The sequence below is a fragment of the Rhipicephalus sanguineus genome, chromosome 8, assembly GCF_013339695.2.
Source record: "Rhipicephalus sanguineus isolate Rsan-2018 chromosome 8, BIME_Rsan_1.4, whole genome shotgun sequence".
In the NCBI taxonomy this organism is placed as follows: domain Eukaryota; kingdom Metazoa; phylum Arthropoda; class Arachnida; order Ixodida; family Ixodidae; genus Rhipicephalus; species Rhipicephalus sanguineus.
Window position 1 is genome coordinate 154,932,635 of NC_051183.1, and position 16,932 is coordinate 154,949,566.

Here is a 16,932-nt window from a genome sequence, read left to right on the forward strand (position 1 = left end):
CGCCTGCGTCTGTATGTGCGTGTGCGCACGTGTTAACGTGTGAGTGCATGTGCGTGCGCTTGTGTAGGTGTCTTCGCGCGTGTTTGTGCGTGTACGCACGTATGTGTGTGTATGTGTGCGCCTGTGCGCGTTTGTGTTTGCGCGCGCGTGTATGTGCGTGCGTGCCTGTATCGCGTGTGTATGTATGTGCGTGTGCATGCATCGCATGTGCATGCGCGTGTGCATGCATGTGCGTGCGTGTCTGTATCACTTGTGCATGCGCGTGCGTGCCTGCATCGCTGTGTATGAGCGGGTCTGTATCGCGTGTGCATGTGACTGCGTCTCCCTATCGCGTGTGTATTTATGTGGGCGTCTGTATCGCTTCTGTATGCGCGTGTATACGTATGTGCGTGCGTGTCTATATCGCGTGCGTATGCGCATGTGTATGTAAATGCGTGCGTGTCTGTTAACAGGTGCACGCACGTGTGTCTGTATCGCGTGCGTATGATTGTATCTATGTGCGTGTGTGTCTGTATCGCGTATGTGCGTGTTTGTATGTATGTGCGTCTTTATCACGTGTGTATGAGCGTGTGTGTGCCTGCGTGCCTGTGTCGTGTGCGTGCGTGCGTGTCTCACAGCGGCATTGACACAAAACGGCTTCGGGCCCACTCATTTGGCCCAATTCAATTTAAGTAAACCACCACATTCCAATTCTTGGCTGCCTCCTTTGAGCTCATCAAGACCACAATTATGAAAAAAATTGTCGCCTATACTTTATGCTGGTTACATTATATATATATACACCTCCGCGTTACGCACAGCCGAGGCGGCGACGGAGAAGTAAACCGCTCAGCCGCCAGTTGGTATACTAATTTTTTTCGAAGCGCTCATTTGTATTTATCGAAGCGTCTTAAAAAATATATTTGTCACTTAATTTGTTCTATCGGAAGCACACTTTCGTCATGACTATTGCTTAGGAGACAGGTTCTCATTTAATTTCAAGGGGCCGATTAAACAAGCACGCGCAGTGATTCTAATGCGGCTGCGGTGAGCCAATGGAGGGTTCAGGAGGGTGTCGCTACTTTCTAGATCAAGGGGTTTTAACGTAGCGGCCTGGCGACGGCGAACCGCGGGAAGGTTGTCAGAGTGTCCACTGCGCTCCTGAGTGTCAGAGCGCGTCGGCGATGTCGCGTGGTCGTTCACCCCGCTGTGGACGCGGCGCGTCAATGGCGAACCCATGCAGTTCCATCTGTCGGTACTGGCAGCGGCGATAGGTGTGGTCAGCTTCTCGCAATGGTAGCAAAGTGGGCGGTGGTCGGCGGCGCGCCAAACGTCGGTCTTCCTCGGCATGTATCGCTGGCCAGCTGGCGGGCGGTATGACGTTGGTGGTGGCGGCGGTGGTGCCTGGCGCCGGAACTGCTGCGGCGGCACGGCGTCTTGACGTGGGCGAGGTGGAGGGGGGGGGGGGTTGCGTCGGGCTCAATGCCCCTCCATCACCCCTGTCACACAGGGCAACTTAAGTGCACTTTGAGGGAGTGCACTTCGCCGCTAGTGTCATTTGCACGCTGTCACACAGGAACGCTTAGGGACACTCGCTGCAAAGTACACTTGCCGGCAAGTGCGTTCGCCAAACTCACTTCGCTAGAGTGACCTAGAATAGGGGGAGTGTCCAAAGCGCCGGCTCCCGCGTGGGCCTTTTGCCGTGAACTCCCGCGCCGCGCCGCTGCTGCGCCGGACCCGTTAGAGTCACTGTATATGCTACCTTTAGGTAGCAGAGTTGCGCATAGGTCCGGCTAGCAACCACAGCTATGCGGTGAAGTCGCACTTCGTTTTTGCAGGCGACATGCCTACCGTGTCGCCGATTAACCTGTCTGGCGTGTCGAAGACCGGCGATAAACATTGGCTGTCGATGGCTAGTGTTAATTCAGTTCGCTGCAGCGGCGGCGTCGAGAAATAAAAAAAATTGGCCCAAGCGGCAGCTTCTCCGCAATGCATGGTTGCTAGCGGCGTTGGAAGACAGATGCGCAACTCTGCTACCTAAAGGTAGCATATACAGTAACGCTAGGACCCGTGGGCTTTTCGCGCTCGGGAAGCGCGCGGAAAGCCAGGGGCGTCTGCTACGCGCTGTAGTTTTTTGCGCCGCGGTTCCACACAGGGCACTTGAAGTCTACTTAACTTTTATAATGCGGTGCGGAATGGAGATTATCCATCTTTAAGCGTTGTGTTAGTGCTGGGGCAACAACACAATGCAAAAAATCATGTGTCAAGCGGCATTAGCGTGGTCTAGTTCCGGTCACAAAGTTCGAGAACTTTGGTGCGTGTGTAAAAACGCGCAAAACGGACACGCAGAAGCAAAGAACGAAAAAAAAAAAACCCTATTCGCACGAGTAATCGGGCAACATCATCACGCATGCACGAATTAAGAGTAATAAAAAAAGTAAATTGCACGCGCAGTCAGCCGAAATACTTGCGCGCAGTGACCGCTTCACACTACGAGCTTTTTACTCACGGTCGCCACTGGTTTGCTAGCTATATGCACACCGCTTTAATCGACAATTCATTAGCCTCCACTAGCTCTTTATTATGGACGGAGCACACCGGGAAGACGCAAGGAAAAAAAAAAGAGTAGAGACGGCCATACGACCGCAATGCTATTCGCTTATTTTTGCTTCTGAGGTACCGTACAACAATTAAGGCTCACCGTGCGCAAAGATTTGAAAGAAAAGCAATACCAGGTAAACTAACCTTATTCCACAAGTTTTTGCATAAAAGGCGTAATATAGAAAATGCTTTACAAATATCCAGATATCATGAAACAAAGTTACAAATGCCCCTATTCTTGCTGCACAAGCTGCCTGAGCCGAAAATACGGTAAGAAATTGACAAATAGAAGTGCACGTAATATATATATATATATATATATATATATATATATATATATATATATATATATATATTGTATCGTTGTGTCCAGTAAAACAAACATGCTGCACCGGGCGATGGGGGAAAACAGGGCGGCTTTATTGCACACCAGTACATATATAGGATTTAGAAGGGGGCGTGTGATTAGGCCGTTAACAGATAAGCTCTTCGAGTAGAACGTTCAACAGATACGAAACGCTATCGTGGCACGCGTGTAGTGCTCGGCGCCCAAAATACGATACATCTTCCTCTGTTTGAAAACAAAACAAGGAAAGGGAAAAGAACATCAATGAAAGCTGCGAGGCACGCTAGTTCAAGGCACTTGCACGAAGTTCTGGTCGTAGGCCAGGCGGTGAGGCGCTCGACGTTGTCTGAGCGACCTTCTTGGGATTTGTGTGGACGAGACACTTGTTGAGGCAATGGGCTGTGCGGCCGTAGACGGAGCTATGCATTCTGCACGTCGATGTGCGAGCGCGTTGCTTTGGCTAGACTTTACCTCGAAGTCGTCGTCGTCGTATTCCTGGTTGTTGTGTCGGAAGGGCTCCCGCGTGAGTAGTGGGTGCTGCCGGTTGCGCCTGAGCACCGTGCCGTTTTCTGTGACGACTGTATACGACCTGGGGTGACCAGCAGACTTGAGCACTTTAGCTTTCGTCGCATGTTCCTTTCTTTATCCGGACCGTATCTCCGGGGCTCAGGTGCGCCAATGGTCTCCTAGAGTGGTCTGTCTGAGGACGCCGGAGCACCTCGTGCCTGGTGTTGCCTTGAACGTCAGGAATAGTTGTGCGGAGCCGTCGCCCCATCAGCAGCTCAGCGGGCGATGCGCCGCACTCGAGCGGGGTGGTCCTGAAAGCAAGCAGTCCCAACCAGAAATCTTGTTTCGCTTCACTTGTTTTTTTGAGGATGCGCTTAGCTATCTGAACACCTTTTTCCGCCAACCCATTAGAGCGTGGGTATCCTGGACTAGACGTTACATGCTTGAAATCATACAGTTGCGAGAATAACGCAAATTCATGACATGAAAATTGAGGGCCATTGTCAGAGCAAACTTCCATCGGAATGCCGTGCCTAGCAAAAATGGCGCTTGTTACGTCAATGATTGTTTTGGCCGTCATATCTTTGAGGAGTTCAACTTCGGGGAAGTTTGTCAGGGCGTCGTAAACGCACAGGTACGACCTCCCGCCGTATTCAAAAATGTCAATGCCGACGCGGTACCACGGTTGGTCCGGCACGGGGCGCATCAGTAAAGGCTCTCGAGGCTGGCTATATGCGTACTTTTTGCAGATAGAACATGTCTGGACGAATGATTCTATGTCAGAGTTCATTCCCGGCCAAAAAACTAGTTGTCTTGCCCTGGCTTTGCTCTTGTTGATTCCCAAGTGCCCTTGGTGAATTCTTTCCAGTGTCTCGCCTTTCATGCTAGCCGGAATAACCACTTTGCAGTCTTTGAGCAGGACCCCTTTCACGTTTGATAACTCTCCCTCGAATCGTTTCCACGGCCCCTCCAAGCACTTTCCAGCTTCTAGGTCCCGCAGCACGTTCCTTAGTTGTTCATCTCGCGCCGTTTCCGTGGCTAGCCGCCTCCATGTGCCCTCACTAACAAGTGAAGAGACTGTACTCACGGCATGTACTTCTACATCGTTGCTGTCGAGGTCGCAGGCCGTTGTCTTCGTTGTGGCACGTGACAACATGTCAGCCAGGAGGAGCTGCTTACCTGGAACAAATTTCAATTGAACGTCATAACGCAGCAATCTCAGAAAGAATCTTTGCAACCTCGGAGGCATGTCACCAATCGCCTTCTGGGAGATTGCGATCAAAGGGCGGTGGTCTGTTTCAGCAATAAACTGGCGACCGTAGACGAAGTGATTAAACCTTTCACAGCCAAACACTACTGCCATAGCCTCTTTTTCTATTTGAGAATAACGCTGTTGTGTTTCGGTAAGCGCTCGTGACGCGTACGCCACGGGCTTCCATGTGTCATTGTGACACTGCAACAAAGCGGCACCGATTCCGTCTCGGGACGCATCACACGACACTTTTGTTGCTTTAGCCGGATCGAATACCGCCAACACGGGCTGTGTGCTAAGGTAGTCGCAGAGTTCTTTCCACTCTTTCGCGTGGTTGTCGGTCCATTCGAAGACGGTATCTTGTCTGATCAAGCTTCTCAAAAGAGCAGTTCTTTGAGCTAGTGAAGGGAGAAACTTGCTGAAATAATTGACGACACCTAACATCCTTTGCACCGCGAGCTTGTCTTCTGGGGTCGGCATATGCAGCATGCAATTAATCAGCGTCGGGCTTGGCCTGATGCCTGCTTTATCGATTACGTCTCCAAGAAACTCGATTTCCGGGACGCCGATACTGCACTTCTCAGGATTGAAGGTCAATCCGGCGAGCTGTGCAGCAAGCAACACAGATTTGAGGCGTTCATTGTGCTCTTCTACCGACGAGCCCCATACCAGAATATCGTCCACGTATATTTTTACGCCGGGAAGGCCTTCGAAAATTTCATTCAGCGTTTTTTGGAACACTTCTGAGGCGGATGATATGCCGAAGGGTAATCGTAAAAAGCGGTAACGACCAAATGGGGTAGAGAACGTGCAAATCCGCGATGTAGAGTCATCCAAGGGGATTTGGTGAAATCCAGAGTTAGTGTCTAAGCGGGAGAACACAGTTGCACCAGCTAGCTCGGCTTCTATATCCTCTCGTCGCGGCATCATGTAGTGCTCCCTCTTTATGCACTCATTTATTTTCCTAGGGTCGATACAGAGACGAATCTTTCCGTTCTTTTTGCGAACGATCACAAGAGGACTCACCCAGTCGGTAGGCTCGGTGACCCTCGTGATGATTCCGGCGTGCTCCATCCTGTCGAGTTCGTCCCGTAGTGGTTCCGTCAGGGCCAACGGTACACGTCGCACTGGTTGAATGACTGGCACAGTGTTGTCTTGAAGCACCATGTGATATACTTTTTTCACGCAGCCAGTTCCAGTGAAAAGATGACGAAAGTCTTTCACAATTTCTTCACAGCCGTCCTTTGATACGCTGTGAACGCGTGAGAGCAATCCAAGGCGTTCGGTTGCTTGTAGGCCCAGGATTGCTTGGCGACCTTTGCGTACTACAAAAAAATCGAGAGGAATAGCTCGGTCACCCAGCGTCACTTCCGTACAGACGACTCCAAGATGCTTGATCGTGTCTCCACCGTACGAATGTAGCACCACGCTACTCTGCTTCATTTCAGGGCTTGGGTGCATCTTATTGTATATACCAACGGGCAGCAAGTTGGCCTGAGACCCTGTATCTACTTTAAGTTCGACCGAAACGTTGTTTACGGTCATTCGAACCGTCCAATCACGTTGGCTTATTACTCCTCTTGCCGATACCTCTAAAACGCTGAAGTCATCTTCGTGATCTTGAATTTCGCCAACCAGCGCGGAGGATCTGCAGCAAATTGCAAAATGGTTCCTCTTTTGGCATTTTCTGCAAGTTCGTCCGAACGCAGGACAGTTTCCAGGCTGATGTGTGCGGCCGCATTTGGAGCACTTGTACATCTTCACTTGCGCCGTTTTGGGGTTCGGGCCTGCGTTACGAACGGCGTCCACTTGCTTTTGACCTTGTTCCCAGGTTTCTTGGCGAAGCGCTGATGTTTCGGCTGCCTTGCAGACGTGCTCAGCCTTCTGCAGTGTCAATTCGCAGTCCCCTGAGCAGCTTTTCTCTGACCCTGTCGTCGTTGGTTCCGTACACAATCTGGTCTCGGACCATAGAATCTAGAAGCGCGCCGAAATTGCATGCTCGTGCCTGCTTCTTCAGATCCCGCAAAAAGTGTTCGAATGGCTCACCTTGGCTTTGCACTCTCTTCCGAAATACGTAGCGTTCATGTACTTCGTTGGTCTGCAACGTGAAATATTCGTCGAATTTCTTGATGACCGTCGCGTAGTCGGCCTTGTCTTCGCCTTCCGTGAAGTTCAGTGTGTTGAATATCTCGATGGCGTCTTCCCCTGCGACACTGAGAAGGAGCGCTGTCTTCGACGACACTGATCGCTGCTTGTCAGTTGGTTCCGATGCCGCCAGGAAAAGCTCGAATCTCTGCTTAAATGTCTGCCAATTCTTGCTTGCTTCTCCCGTCGTGTTTAACGGACCAGGTAGCCTCAACGAATCCATTGCGTATTCCTCGCAGCGCTGGCCGTCGCAGATCAACCACTTCTGACACCATGTATCGTTGTGTCCAGTAAAACAAACATGCTGCACCGGGCGATGGGGGAAAACAGGGCGGCTTTATTGCACACCAGTACATATATAGGATTTAGAAGGGGGCGTGTGATTACGCCGTTAACAGATAAGCTCTTCGAGTAGAACGTTCAACAGATACGAAACGCTATCGTGGCACGCGTGTAGTGCTCGGCGCCCAAAATACGATACATATATATATATATATTGCTTCAAGCCTTCACCATACGAAATGGAAACAAACAACTCATTCTTAGCTTCAGATGTTTTCACGGTTCTCGGAGGTTAGCGTTCGCCCGGTTCAGAGACTTTACAAAGAGATGTGGACGAGGGGTTACATAATATACGATTGTTTCCGCGGCATTTGAATGCGCGCCAACAGGGCACCCGACCACGATTTCCCGCTTTTTCCTGATGACCTCAATATAGCGTCCACCACAATTTCATGCTGAAGCTCCGGAGTACTTAAATAGCGAGTCTGCTCATCTCTTGAATAAATATAAAGAGATGACCAGACGGATAAAGCAAGCCTCTTTTGTCCCGCAGACGCGTGCAATCAGCTTCTCTGAACTGAGAATCACGTTTGTTTTCGGGCGATCGCTAGTAACATGAAGTGAGGCATACACGATGTTGCACTGTTATCGTTTCATTTTCTTTGGTTAGCCTCTTTTTTAAGGCTAAAGCCTTAGATGCCTCATCAAACACGAAAATTGACCGTCGGCGTCCCGCGTAGCCAACACGAGTGATGCACAAAATCATCACGTGATGACGTCGACAGAACTTGTGACGTCACTATGACGTCATATGATGACGCCATCGCATGACATGTTCGCTTTTCATTGCCTCCGTGATCGGGGGCCAAGAACGGAGGCAATGTAAAAGCAGGTGAGGCGCAGAAAGCTTGAAATGCCTTCGATCCTGTCGGTAGTCCGAAACCACGTTATGTGCAGAAAGCTTTCGGAGAGGGGCGACGGAGGATCAATGCATCGACTGTCGAAAAAGATGGCTTTCGTTTTCGAGTCATCTCAGGCGAATGCATAAGGGACCATGTTTTTTTTTTTCATGTAATTTTTTCGAACACATTTTACCTATGCGGTCAGTTCTTTAAAATGTATGGGTAAGTCTAACATGTTGACATCGATATTGGCGACTACCACGTTTTTTTCATAACCTGACGGAAACAAATCGTCAGAATTATTTCTGGCTACAGAAAGCGGGTTTGCGCGCCACACACCATATTATTATTGTTAGTCGTTACGCAAATGGCAAGCATGTCAAGTTAGTGATGCCATGACCTATCGGTCGTGTTCGGCATACATACACTCGTGCCCCTCCGTGCCAATTTTCGTGTATACCAAGTGAACGAGACACGAGTTAGGCGAGTAATTTTTTACTTTTGGTACAGCGGCCACGCCGACTGACACATTCGGCTTCGCATGAAATGGCTTGAAACAGCAGAGCGCCGGAGGCAGCCTTGTAAAACAAATCGAATGCACGAAATAAAAGATAGGATATGAAGGGTGCAAACGCGTTAGCATGCATGAGTTATAGTTACTACGTGCATATGTGCTACGCTCTCCTGGTTATCTCCAGTTTATTCTCTCCTGCAGCAAGTTTACGTTCGTCATTCCACACGAAAGTAAGTTAAGCGCCTTTTCTCACGATGAAGTGCGTGCAGGATGCCTTCCTCAAACAGCCGCGGAAGTGTGGACCAATGCGGTGACAAACCAGCTGAAAGGATATATACAAAATTCCCGTTTCACAACATACAAACTAACAAACGCGTTCTCTGTGTGATGAGTCGCTGCAGTATTATGTTGCAGTGACACAGTATCAAATATTGCCCAAATTTCTGCAAATGTAGCTAACAGCGGTCAAAATATCACGCGCGTTGCAGACGCTCGCCGCTTTGACGCGGCTTCCGCCGCCGAGAAAGCCCACGATGGATGGATGGATGCTATGAGCGTCCCCTTTAAAACGGGGCGGTGACATGTCTGCCACCAGGCTCGAAGAAAAAAAAAAAAGAAAAAAAAAAGAAAAAAAACTTCCTTGTTTCATGTTGGCCTAATACCTTATCTACATTGATTAAATCTATGTTATTATACCAAAAAATATAAATTCACGGTCCATCTCTCTGCCTCTTAAGGCAGAATGACCTTATTTTTCCCCCATTATTTATTTTTGTTCTTTATCTCTACTTTTCTGCCACCAATACTCTAACCGTCTCTTACTTATTTCTATCGCGGACGTGTTCAGCTTTCCATTGTTGTCCCTAAAACCCAAGGCTTCATGTAGACTCGTGCCCACACGTATACCTGGGTGAATATCGCCACATTCAATCAGTACATGTTCCATCGTTTCCTTAGTTCCCCCGCAGCATGTACATTGTTCTTCTTCGTTACTAAATCTCGCTTTATAACTACGCGTTCTAAGGCAGCCCGACCTTGCTTCAAACAGTAAAGCGCTTCCCCTTGAATTATCGTAAAACCTTTCCCTCCTTATTTCGTTTTTTCCTTTTCGGTAGTTACTCAGAGCCGGCTTCTTTTCCATCGCTGTCATCCAATAAGTCCTCTCCGCCTCTCTGACCTTCCGCTTAATGCTCCTCGTTGCCATATCGCCCGCACTGCCAGCCGTATATTTACTGGTGAGCCTCCTAGTTCTTTTTCTCCACTGCGTGTCAACGCTTTTTCTATACAAATACCTGAAAACCTTCTCTGCCCATCTACTCTCCTTCATTTTCCTCAGCCTCTCTTCGAATCTCATTTTGCTCTGCGCTTCCCTCACTTCAAAGCCTGTCCATCCCATATCACCCTTTACCGCCTCATTTGTCGTCTTCCCGTGAGCGCCCAACGCGAGGCGGCCCACCGTCCTTTGATTTACATCCATTCCTGATTGCACCTCTGACTTCATGCACACCACTGAGTTCCCAAATGTAAGCCCCGGAACCATCACACCCTTCCACAGCCCTCGAAGCACCTCGTACCTATTGTATCCCCATAAAGCTCTGTGCTTCATAATTGCAGCATTCCTCTTTCCCTTTGCTACCGATGCTTTCTCTTGTACCTCCATATATCTATCCCCCTCATTTACCCATACTCCGAGGTACTTGTACTCGCTTACCCTCGGTATTTTTTGGCCCTGTATTAATACCGTATGGTCTCCGTGATCATTGAATACCATCAATCCACATTTTGTTGCACTAAATCCTAGTCCTAGAGCCTCACACTCCCTTCCGCATATATCTGCCAGTCGCTGTATATCATCTTGACTGTCCGCAAATAAGACAATATCATCAGCATAAAATAGACCTGGAAGCTTCTGCTCAACCATCGCTCCGACCTGTTTGTGTGACAAATTAAATCCAATGTTGCTACCTTCTAGCGCTTTTTCCATCCTCGCCATGTACAGCATGAATAACAGCGGGGACAAAGGGCATCCCTGTCTCAGCCCCTTGCTAATTTCAACGCTGTCCTTGCTACTTATTCCTTCCCATTCTATACAAACTGTATTTCCTCGGTATATTTCCCTCAAAAGCTGTACACAGTCGTCACCTATGCCCACTTCCTTCAATATATCCCACAAAATTTCCTGATTAACGTTGTCATACGCCCCGGTGATATCTAGATAAGCTACGTATAAGGGCCTGTTTTCTATTTTAGATATTTCTATACACTGGGTAAGAACAAACAGATTATCGTCTAACCGCCTGTCGATTCGAAATCCATTCTGAAGTTCTCCCAAAATATCATTTTGTTCTACCCACGCTTCTATTTTTAATTTTACTGCCTGCATCGCCAACCTGTATAGCACCGATGTAATTGTTAGCGGTCTATACGAGCGAATGTTATCCTTTTCTCCCTTGCCTTTATAGATTAAGTTCATTCTACTTTTTCTCCAACTGTCTGGTATTTCCCTCTCCTGTAAGCACTTTTCTACGGCTTTCAGCAGTGCTTCTTTAGTGTTATGTCCGAGTTCGTTAATGAGGCTGACGGGAACCCCATCTAAGCCCGGAGTAGTGCGCTTAGGAATTTTTCCTTCGGCCTTCTTCCAATTGAAATTCTCTAGTACTACATCTTCGTCGGTTGCACTCCTTTGCGTACTTTTACTCACCGGGGGAATCCCCTGGGGGACCTTTTTAAACGAATCGGCTGTTATCTTTCGGATGTAACCTAGCGCTTCATATCCTTCCAATTTATTTCCTCCTTCATCTACCATATGTTGTTGCATTGTGACAGACTTCCTACCCAGCGCTTTTAGGTGGCTCCAAAATATCCTAGGCGCGGCCTTCTTCTTTTCGCGAATCTCTGTCATCCAGCGATCACTTTCACCTTTAATTTTTGCCTCGACTAATTTCTGCACAATGGATTTTTGCTCTAAATAAAACGTCTACGCGACGCGATGCCACCTAGCGTCGAGAAGAGAAAGCTAAGAAAAACAAACGTAAATGTTCTTTCTTTAGCCTCTTTCGTGTTCAAACCTATGAAAAAATTAACGTAGCTTACATTGAGCGCCTGGAAAAGCGCCTACTGGTGTACAGACGACCATACCAGCGAGATCCGAGCGACGCGAGCATTGCGCTGAGCCGCCATCTTGTTTGGACAGCAAAGTAGCCTGCATCGTTTTTGTCTTTCTCGAAGCTGTCTATTTTGCCGGCTACGTGAGAATTGGAATGGGACTTAAGATGGCCGCTGTCCACTTAGCTGTCTATTTAGCCGTCTACGGTGAGTATTGGAACACACCCTCTTTCTCGTGTAGCAGCGCGCTGCCAAAGTGACACACTGTGAGCGTAAGTGCACTCGCTCAAAATGACACTAAATTTGCCAGTGTGACCGGGGTATAAAACGCATGGAGGGGCTTTACGTCTTGCCGCAGCAGCGTAGCTCATGGCTTGCGGCTGCGCGGCAGTGGCGGTTCAAGGTTGCCGAGCGACTGCTGGATTTCTGATCGAACGACAGATTGAGTCCACTTGAGGCTGTGGTGAGGGTAACAGCTTGCGCAGTTCCTCTCGCACGATCGCTCGGATCGTTTCGCGCAGGTCGTCGGAGCCGAGGGCATGAACAGCTGGGCTGTCTTCAATCGATCGGCGATTGTACCGGCGGGTTCGCATTTCGAGCGTATTCTCGGTGGTTGCTGCTTCGGAGACAAATTCTTGGACGGTATTCGGTGGATTCCTCATAAGTCCAGCGAAGAGCTGTTCGTCCCTTTACTCCTCGCATTAGGAATCGAACCTTCTTCTCTTTAGGCATGTTGGGGTCAGCGTGGCGGAACAGCCGGGTCATTTCTTCCGCGAAGATGGTCACGTTTTCGTTCGGGAGGTGCACCCGTGTCTCCAGCAAGGTTGCGGTCCTTTCCTTTTGGACGACGCTCGTGAACGTCTCCAAGAAAGCACTGCAAAAGAGGTCCCAGGTTTGAAGTGTGGACTCCCGGTTCTCGAGCCATGTCCTTGCTCCTTCTTCCAGGTGAAAGTACACGTGGCGCAGCTTGACGTCGTTCCAGCTGTTAAATGTTGCGACCCTTTCGAACCTCTCCAGCCAGGTTTCGGTATTTTCAAATGGCGAACCACGGAATGTCGGCTGCATCACTATTGCGGCCGGCAGGGGACGCTGCGGCCGTCATTGTCCCTGTCATATGGTGCCTGTTGTCTTTGCCGCCGTGGCTTCTGGCTTGTCCGGCAGGAGTCCGTAATGTGGGGGTAGTTCTTTCAGTCTGCGGCTGGCTCGACTGTCGCTGACGGTGTCTTCTTCGCGACATGGGCTTGGCTCACGGCTGGAGGGGGGCGCTCGGTACATAGACCGGGAAGCACCTCCACCAGATCTCACGGGGCAGTGGCGTGGCCACCCCCTGGCCACGCCACTGCCCCGTGAAATCTGGTGGAGGTGCTTCCCAATCCATGCTGGTCACGCCACTGCCAAGAGTTCAATTTCGTGGTGCCGCAAGATATATGTGGAGAGATCTCGATTTACAGCAACGCTTTATTCGCATTTCTGCTGTAGACCACTGTCCGCATCAGGAACTTGCAGGGCAAGGTCAACGGACGTGTTTCTCTTCGAATGTTTTTAACGGCGAAGCTATTTAAGCTATCAGTAACGTGATCTGTCGTCAAAGCTCCTCAGGTGGGTATGCGCCACAGCAATTGGTCAAGCACCACTCGTGTACAGCAGGTGCGAGTGTCCGACGAAGACGAACACGTAGAGAAGAGAGAGAAGGAAAGACGATGATAAAAATGGAGAGATATAAAGGGAACAAAGACAGAAAGAATGAGACACGAAAAAGAGAGAGAAAAAACAGAAAGCAAGACAGAAAGGGAGAAACAAAGAAAGAGAAAGGATTGAAAGAAAGAGCAAGCGATACATATAGAGACAGAGAGAGAAAGAAAGGGGAGAAAGAAATAGAAAGGAGAAGATACAAAAAAGAGATACAAGAAACAGAGAGATACAAGAAGCAGAGAAAAATCGGCTTTATACCTCAATTGAAAGAAAATAAATAGTAGTTCATTGAGATTTTTGTCTTAAGCAAGAAAATAATTTTTAAAGTTCCCCATTGACGGCAATGGGAAACTTCAACGATGAAGCTGCCATACAGACAAATGGGAAGATAGCCGGTTAGCCTTTGTCATGACTTGGCCAATATTATGCAAAAGGATGCTTAGCTGGGCTTGCTGAAGAATTTGAACTTTGTGTGAACTGAGGATGGACACAAGAGATACTATTCTCAAGTACCCTTTCCTTCGTTATTTCCTTGTACGAAAACAGCCATACTTTTGTGCCTTGTACTTAAACATGAACCGACTAGCCCAGCAACGTGTACTTCAAGAGATATGTGTGGCAAAAGAAATTGAAAGAATACCTCACTTACTCAAAAGAGGCTTCCAGGGTGTCTACCGAGTTGACTTTTCGAAATTCCCTGAGTTTTACAGGTTTTCCCTGAGTGTTTTTGCTAGAATTCCCTGAGTGAAGTAGAACTTTGTTTTATGTCAAGATGGGTAGAGACCATATCGCTCGGTGATGTCACTCTCTAATACGCAAGTTAGAAAATAAAAACGACTTAATCCCATTTGAATAGTACATAGAACAGTTAAACCTCAATATAGCGATGTTCGTAAAAGCGGCAACTCACTTCGTTATATCGAAACTTCGTTAAACTGAAATTCGACCTTTCATGCAAGGCATAGTTACTGAAGGATTAATCTTAAACTGAAAATGGCACAAGAATGCTTGACTAATATGGCAACATGAAAAAACTTTTATTTTTTGTGTGAAAAAAAAATCTATTTTGTTGAGCCTGAGGTGCAGCTTGAGGTGTTGAGCCTTTGATGCCTTGCCAGAGTGTCACATGTAAATACGAAACAAATGCAGGTTTAATGCACTGTGGAATTGCACTTGTTCTGTTTTGCTACCATGTTTCCCAGCCGAACCATTTGCTCTCCACGAACGCAAAACATCGAAAACCATCCCACGATAGAAAAAAAGTCGCAGTTTCACCGCGAGAGAAAAATAGTAAATCCGATAGCAACAAAGAGGAATTTTATATGAACATAAGCTAGCAGCTCGCTCCTTCAGGAAACGAGGCCGCTGCACTAAGAGAAGTGCCCTATCTATGGCTCAGGGGCGGATTAAAGTACCTAATCGGGGGGGGGGGGGTACAAAGGCTGAAGCCCCCGCTCAGCAGTGCATTTTGGTGGGTCACGCATATTTACAACTGCCCAGAGGGGATTATGGCGGTGCCTAAGACGCCTTCGTTCTAAATGTGCATAGGGAAGCAGGAAAAGGTAGAGCGATGAGAGAGGTAGAGAGCAGGTACAAGATTCTCCTTACCCCTTTTGGGCAGTGGCAGGCGAAGCAACCTGAAAAAGGGGGCAAACTGAACAGGCAGCCTGACAAAGGAGGTGGACGACAGGCACTGAAGGGAGGGGGCGGGGGCTGGCTTAAGGTGGGGGGGGGCGATCGCCGTCACGCCCCCCCCCCCTTTGGATCCGCCACTGCTATGGCTTCAACGGTAGTTTTGCAATTAGAGCACAACACCTACAAAGGTATGAGCCATCTGCTGATCCCCACTAAACATACCGCGGCGCACGCGACCACGCTCGCTGGTACAAAGTACGCACTTCCTGTCGAACTCACGCAGCCCCCCCCCCCCCCCCACTTCCCCAACCCGCCGGCTCCTATCTCCATGTGCCCATCGCGCGAACGAGACGGTCGGCTCGTTTAATCTCTGCTTAAGCCCTGTTCGTCGGCAGCGCTCGCGCGCTTTCACTCGCGCATGGAGCATACGACGCACGGGGTGATGTAATCGCGATTTGGACTTGATAAGGAAGATCATGGCGAAGGCGAAAAATTCGCGTCGGAGTGTCTATATAATTGCTATGGCAAAAGAAAAGCAATATAGCTGAGGGCTAAGATCGCATGAAAGCACGGCAACAGCCTGAATTACGGCACCTCCGATTATGGTGGAAACGTTACTGTTTTCCGACATCGCGCGCCGAATCGAGCAAATGGGACCCGTGCTGGTGTCGCGAATTTTGGTCGCCGCTATGCCTTGGCTCTGACAAGTTTTGTAATTCGGCTTTGTAGCAAACATGCACGTGGTGTGGCTTGTAATTACGAGCTGCAGCCCCCAAAAATATCGGCCGACTGCCTAAAACTTGTTTCACCAGTGCCCTGATCAGGAAAAAAGAAAGAAAAAAGCTTTCACTTGCTGTGAATGGGCCCGTTAGTTACGCTAGCTCTCGCCTGGAAATCTATTCTTCACGGAGTCCTAAATAGAGCACTGCACGGGCCGTAATTCTCGGCCCGGGCCCGGCCCGGGCCCGGAACTCGTTTAAATTTACCCACCCGAACCCGGCCCGGTGACTGAAAGTGAGACCCGGGCCCTGCCCGAACCCGAGAAAAAATTTAGCCTACCCGGCCCGGCCCGGCCCGACCACAGATCAGGCCCGACTGAGGCCCGACCCAGTAATCTAGGTGGTGTTGCCCGAACATGGAATCGACAGCAAGGTGTTTTAAGTGGCAAATATCTACGCTTTGTTGGCGCATGTTTCGCTAACAATTCTACTTTAACATACGGCAATTTCTTGTAAAAAGGGGCTCACGGTGCAAACAGTTGAGCGGACATACTGGATTCAATGATTGTTCGGCAGTGGTATACTGTACCCATTTTTTCTACAAATACACTGGGGATCATGAAGGGCGTTTTGTAGCAGACATTGTAGCAACGAAAGTGATTTGCAGCACTAGTTCAGTTTCGATAGGCAGCGCAATAACAACAGATAATGGATTGATGGATGGATAAACTTTATTATGGTCCATCGGAACGCGCTCTAGCACGTTGCGGGCCGCTCCGACATCGGAACAGAGAGACCAAGTCTCTCTGCTGCGTCGCGGGCCCGTTGGACTGCCCATATAGCTGTTCTAGCGCGGAGCTGGTAAGAGCCTCCCATTTGGAAGGCGTGATGACTTCGCCGCCGCGTAACACGGAGCACCGCCAGAGCATGTGTTCTAGATTGGCTTGGCAGAGTTGCACTCTATAGCCTATTGAAATTTATAGCATGCTCTAACCAGAAAGCCAATCGTGCACACTTCACCTGTCTTCACCATTGTAGCACCTTGCCACAGCAAGAGAAACAGAGGGGAAAAAAACCAAATTTGTGACCGTTGTAAATACACTAATCTAGGTAAAGGTATGAACCGCGTGCCCCACGTGCATGCGTATAAGCAGCCGAAAGGAGAAAAAAAGTATTTGTCATAGCATTATTTTCATATACCACACCATTACTAGTATATGCAGTCCATAAGTTTCTTATGGCATAGTTTACAG

At 48.8% G+C, this 16,932-nt stretch overlaps 1 protein-coding gene across 1 annotated transcript; it reads right to left on the bottom strand.

The window, feature by feature from the left end:
• Positions 1-3,542: 3,542 nt before the first annotated feature.
• On the bottom strand, positions 3,543-6,585 carry LOC125759507 (uncharacterized protein K02A2.6-like). The gene is made up of 2 exons (XM_049418368.1): positions 5,712-6,585; positions 3,543-4,612 (listed from the first exon to the last, which is right to left on the bottom strand). The coding sequence occupies exon 2, from the start codon at positions 4,587-4,589 to the stop codon at positions 3,543-3,545; it is 1,047 nt and encodes a 348-aa protein (XP_049274325.1). The 5' UTR covers positions 4,590-4,612; positions 5,712-6,585.
• Between the last annotated feature and the right edge of the window lie 10,347 nt (positions 6,586-16,932).

Bases quoted from the DNA above. Each gene is read 5' to 3' on its own strand.
- LOC125759507 (XM_049418368.1), bottom strand. From the start codon at position 4,589: ATGTTGTCACGTGCCACAACGAAGACAACGGCCTGCGACCTCGACAGC.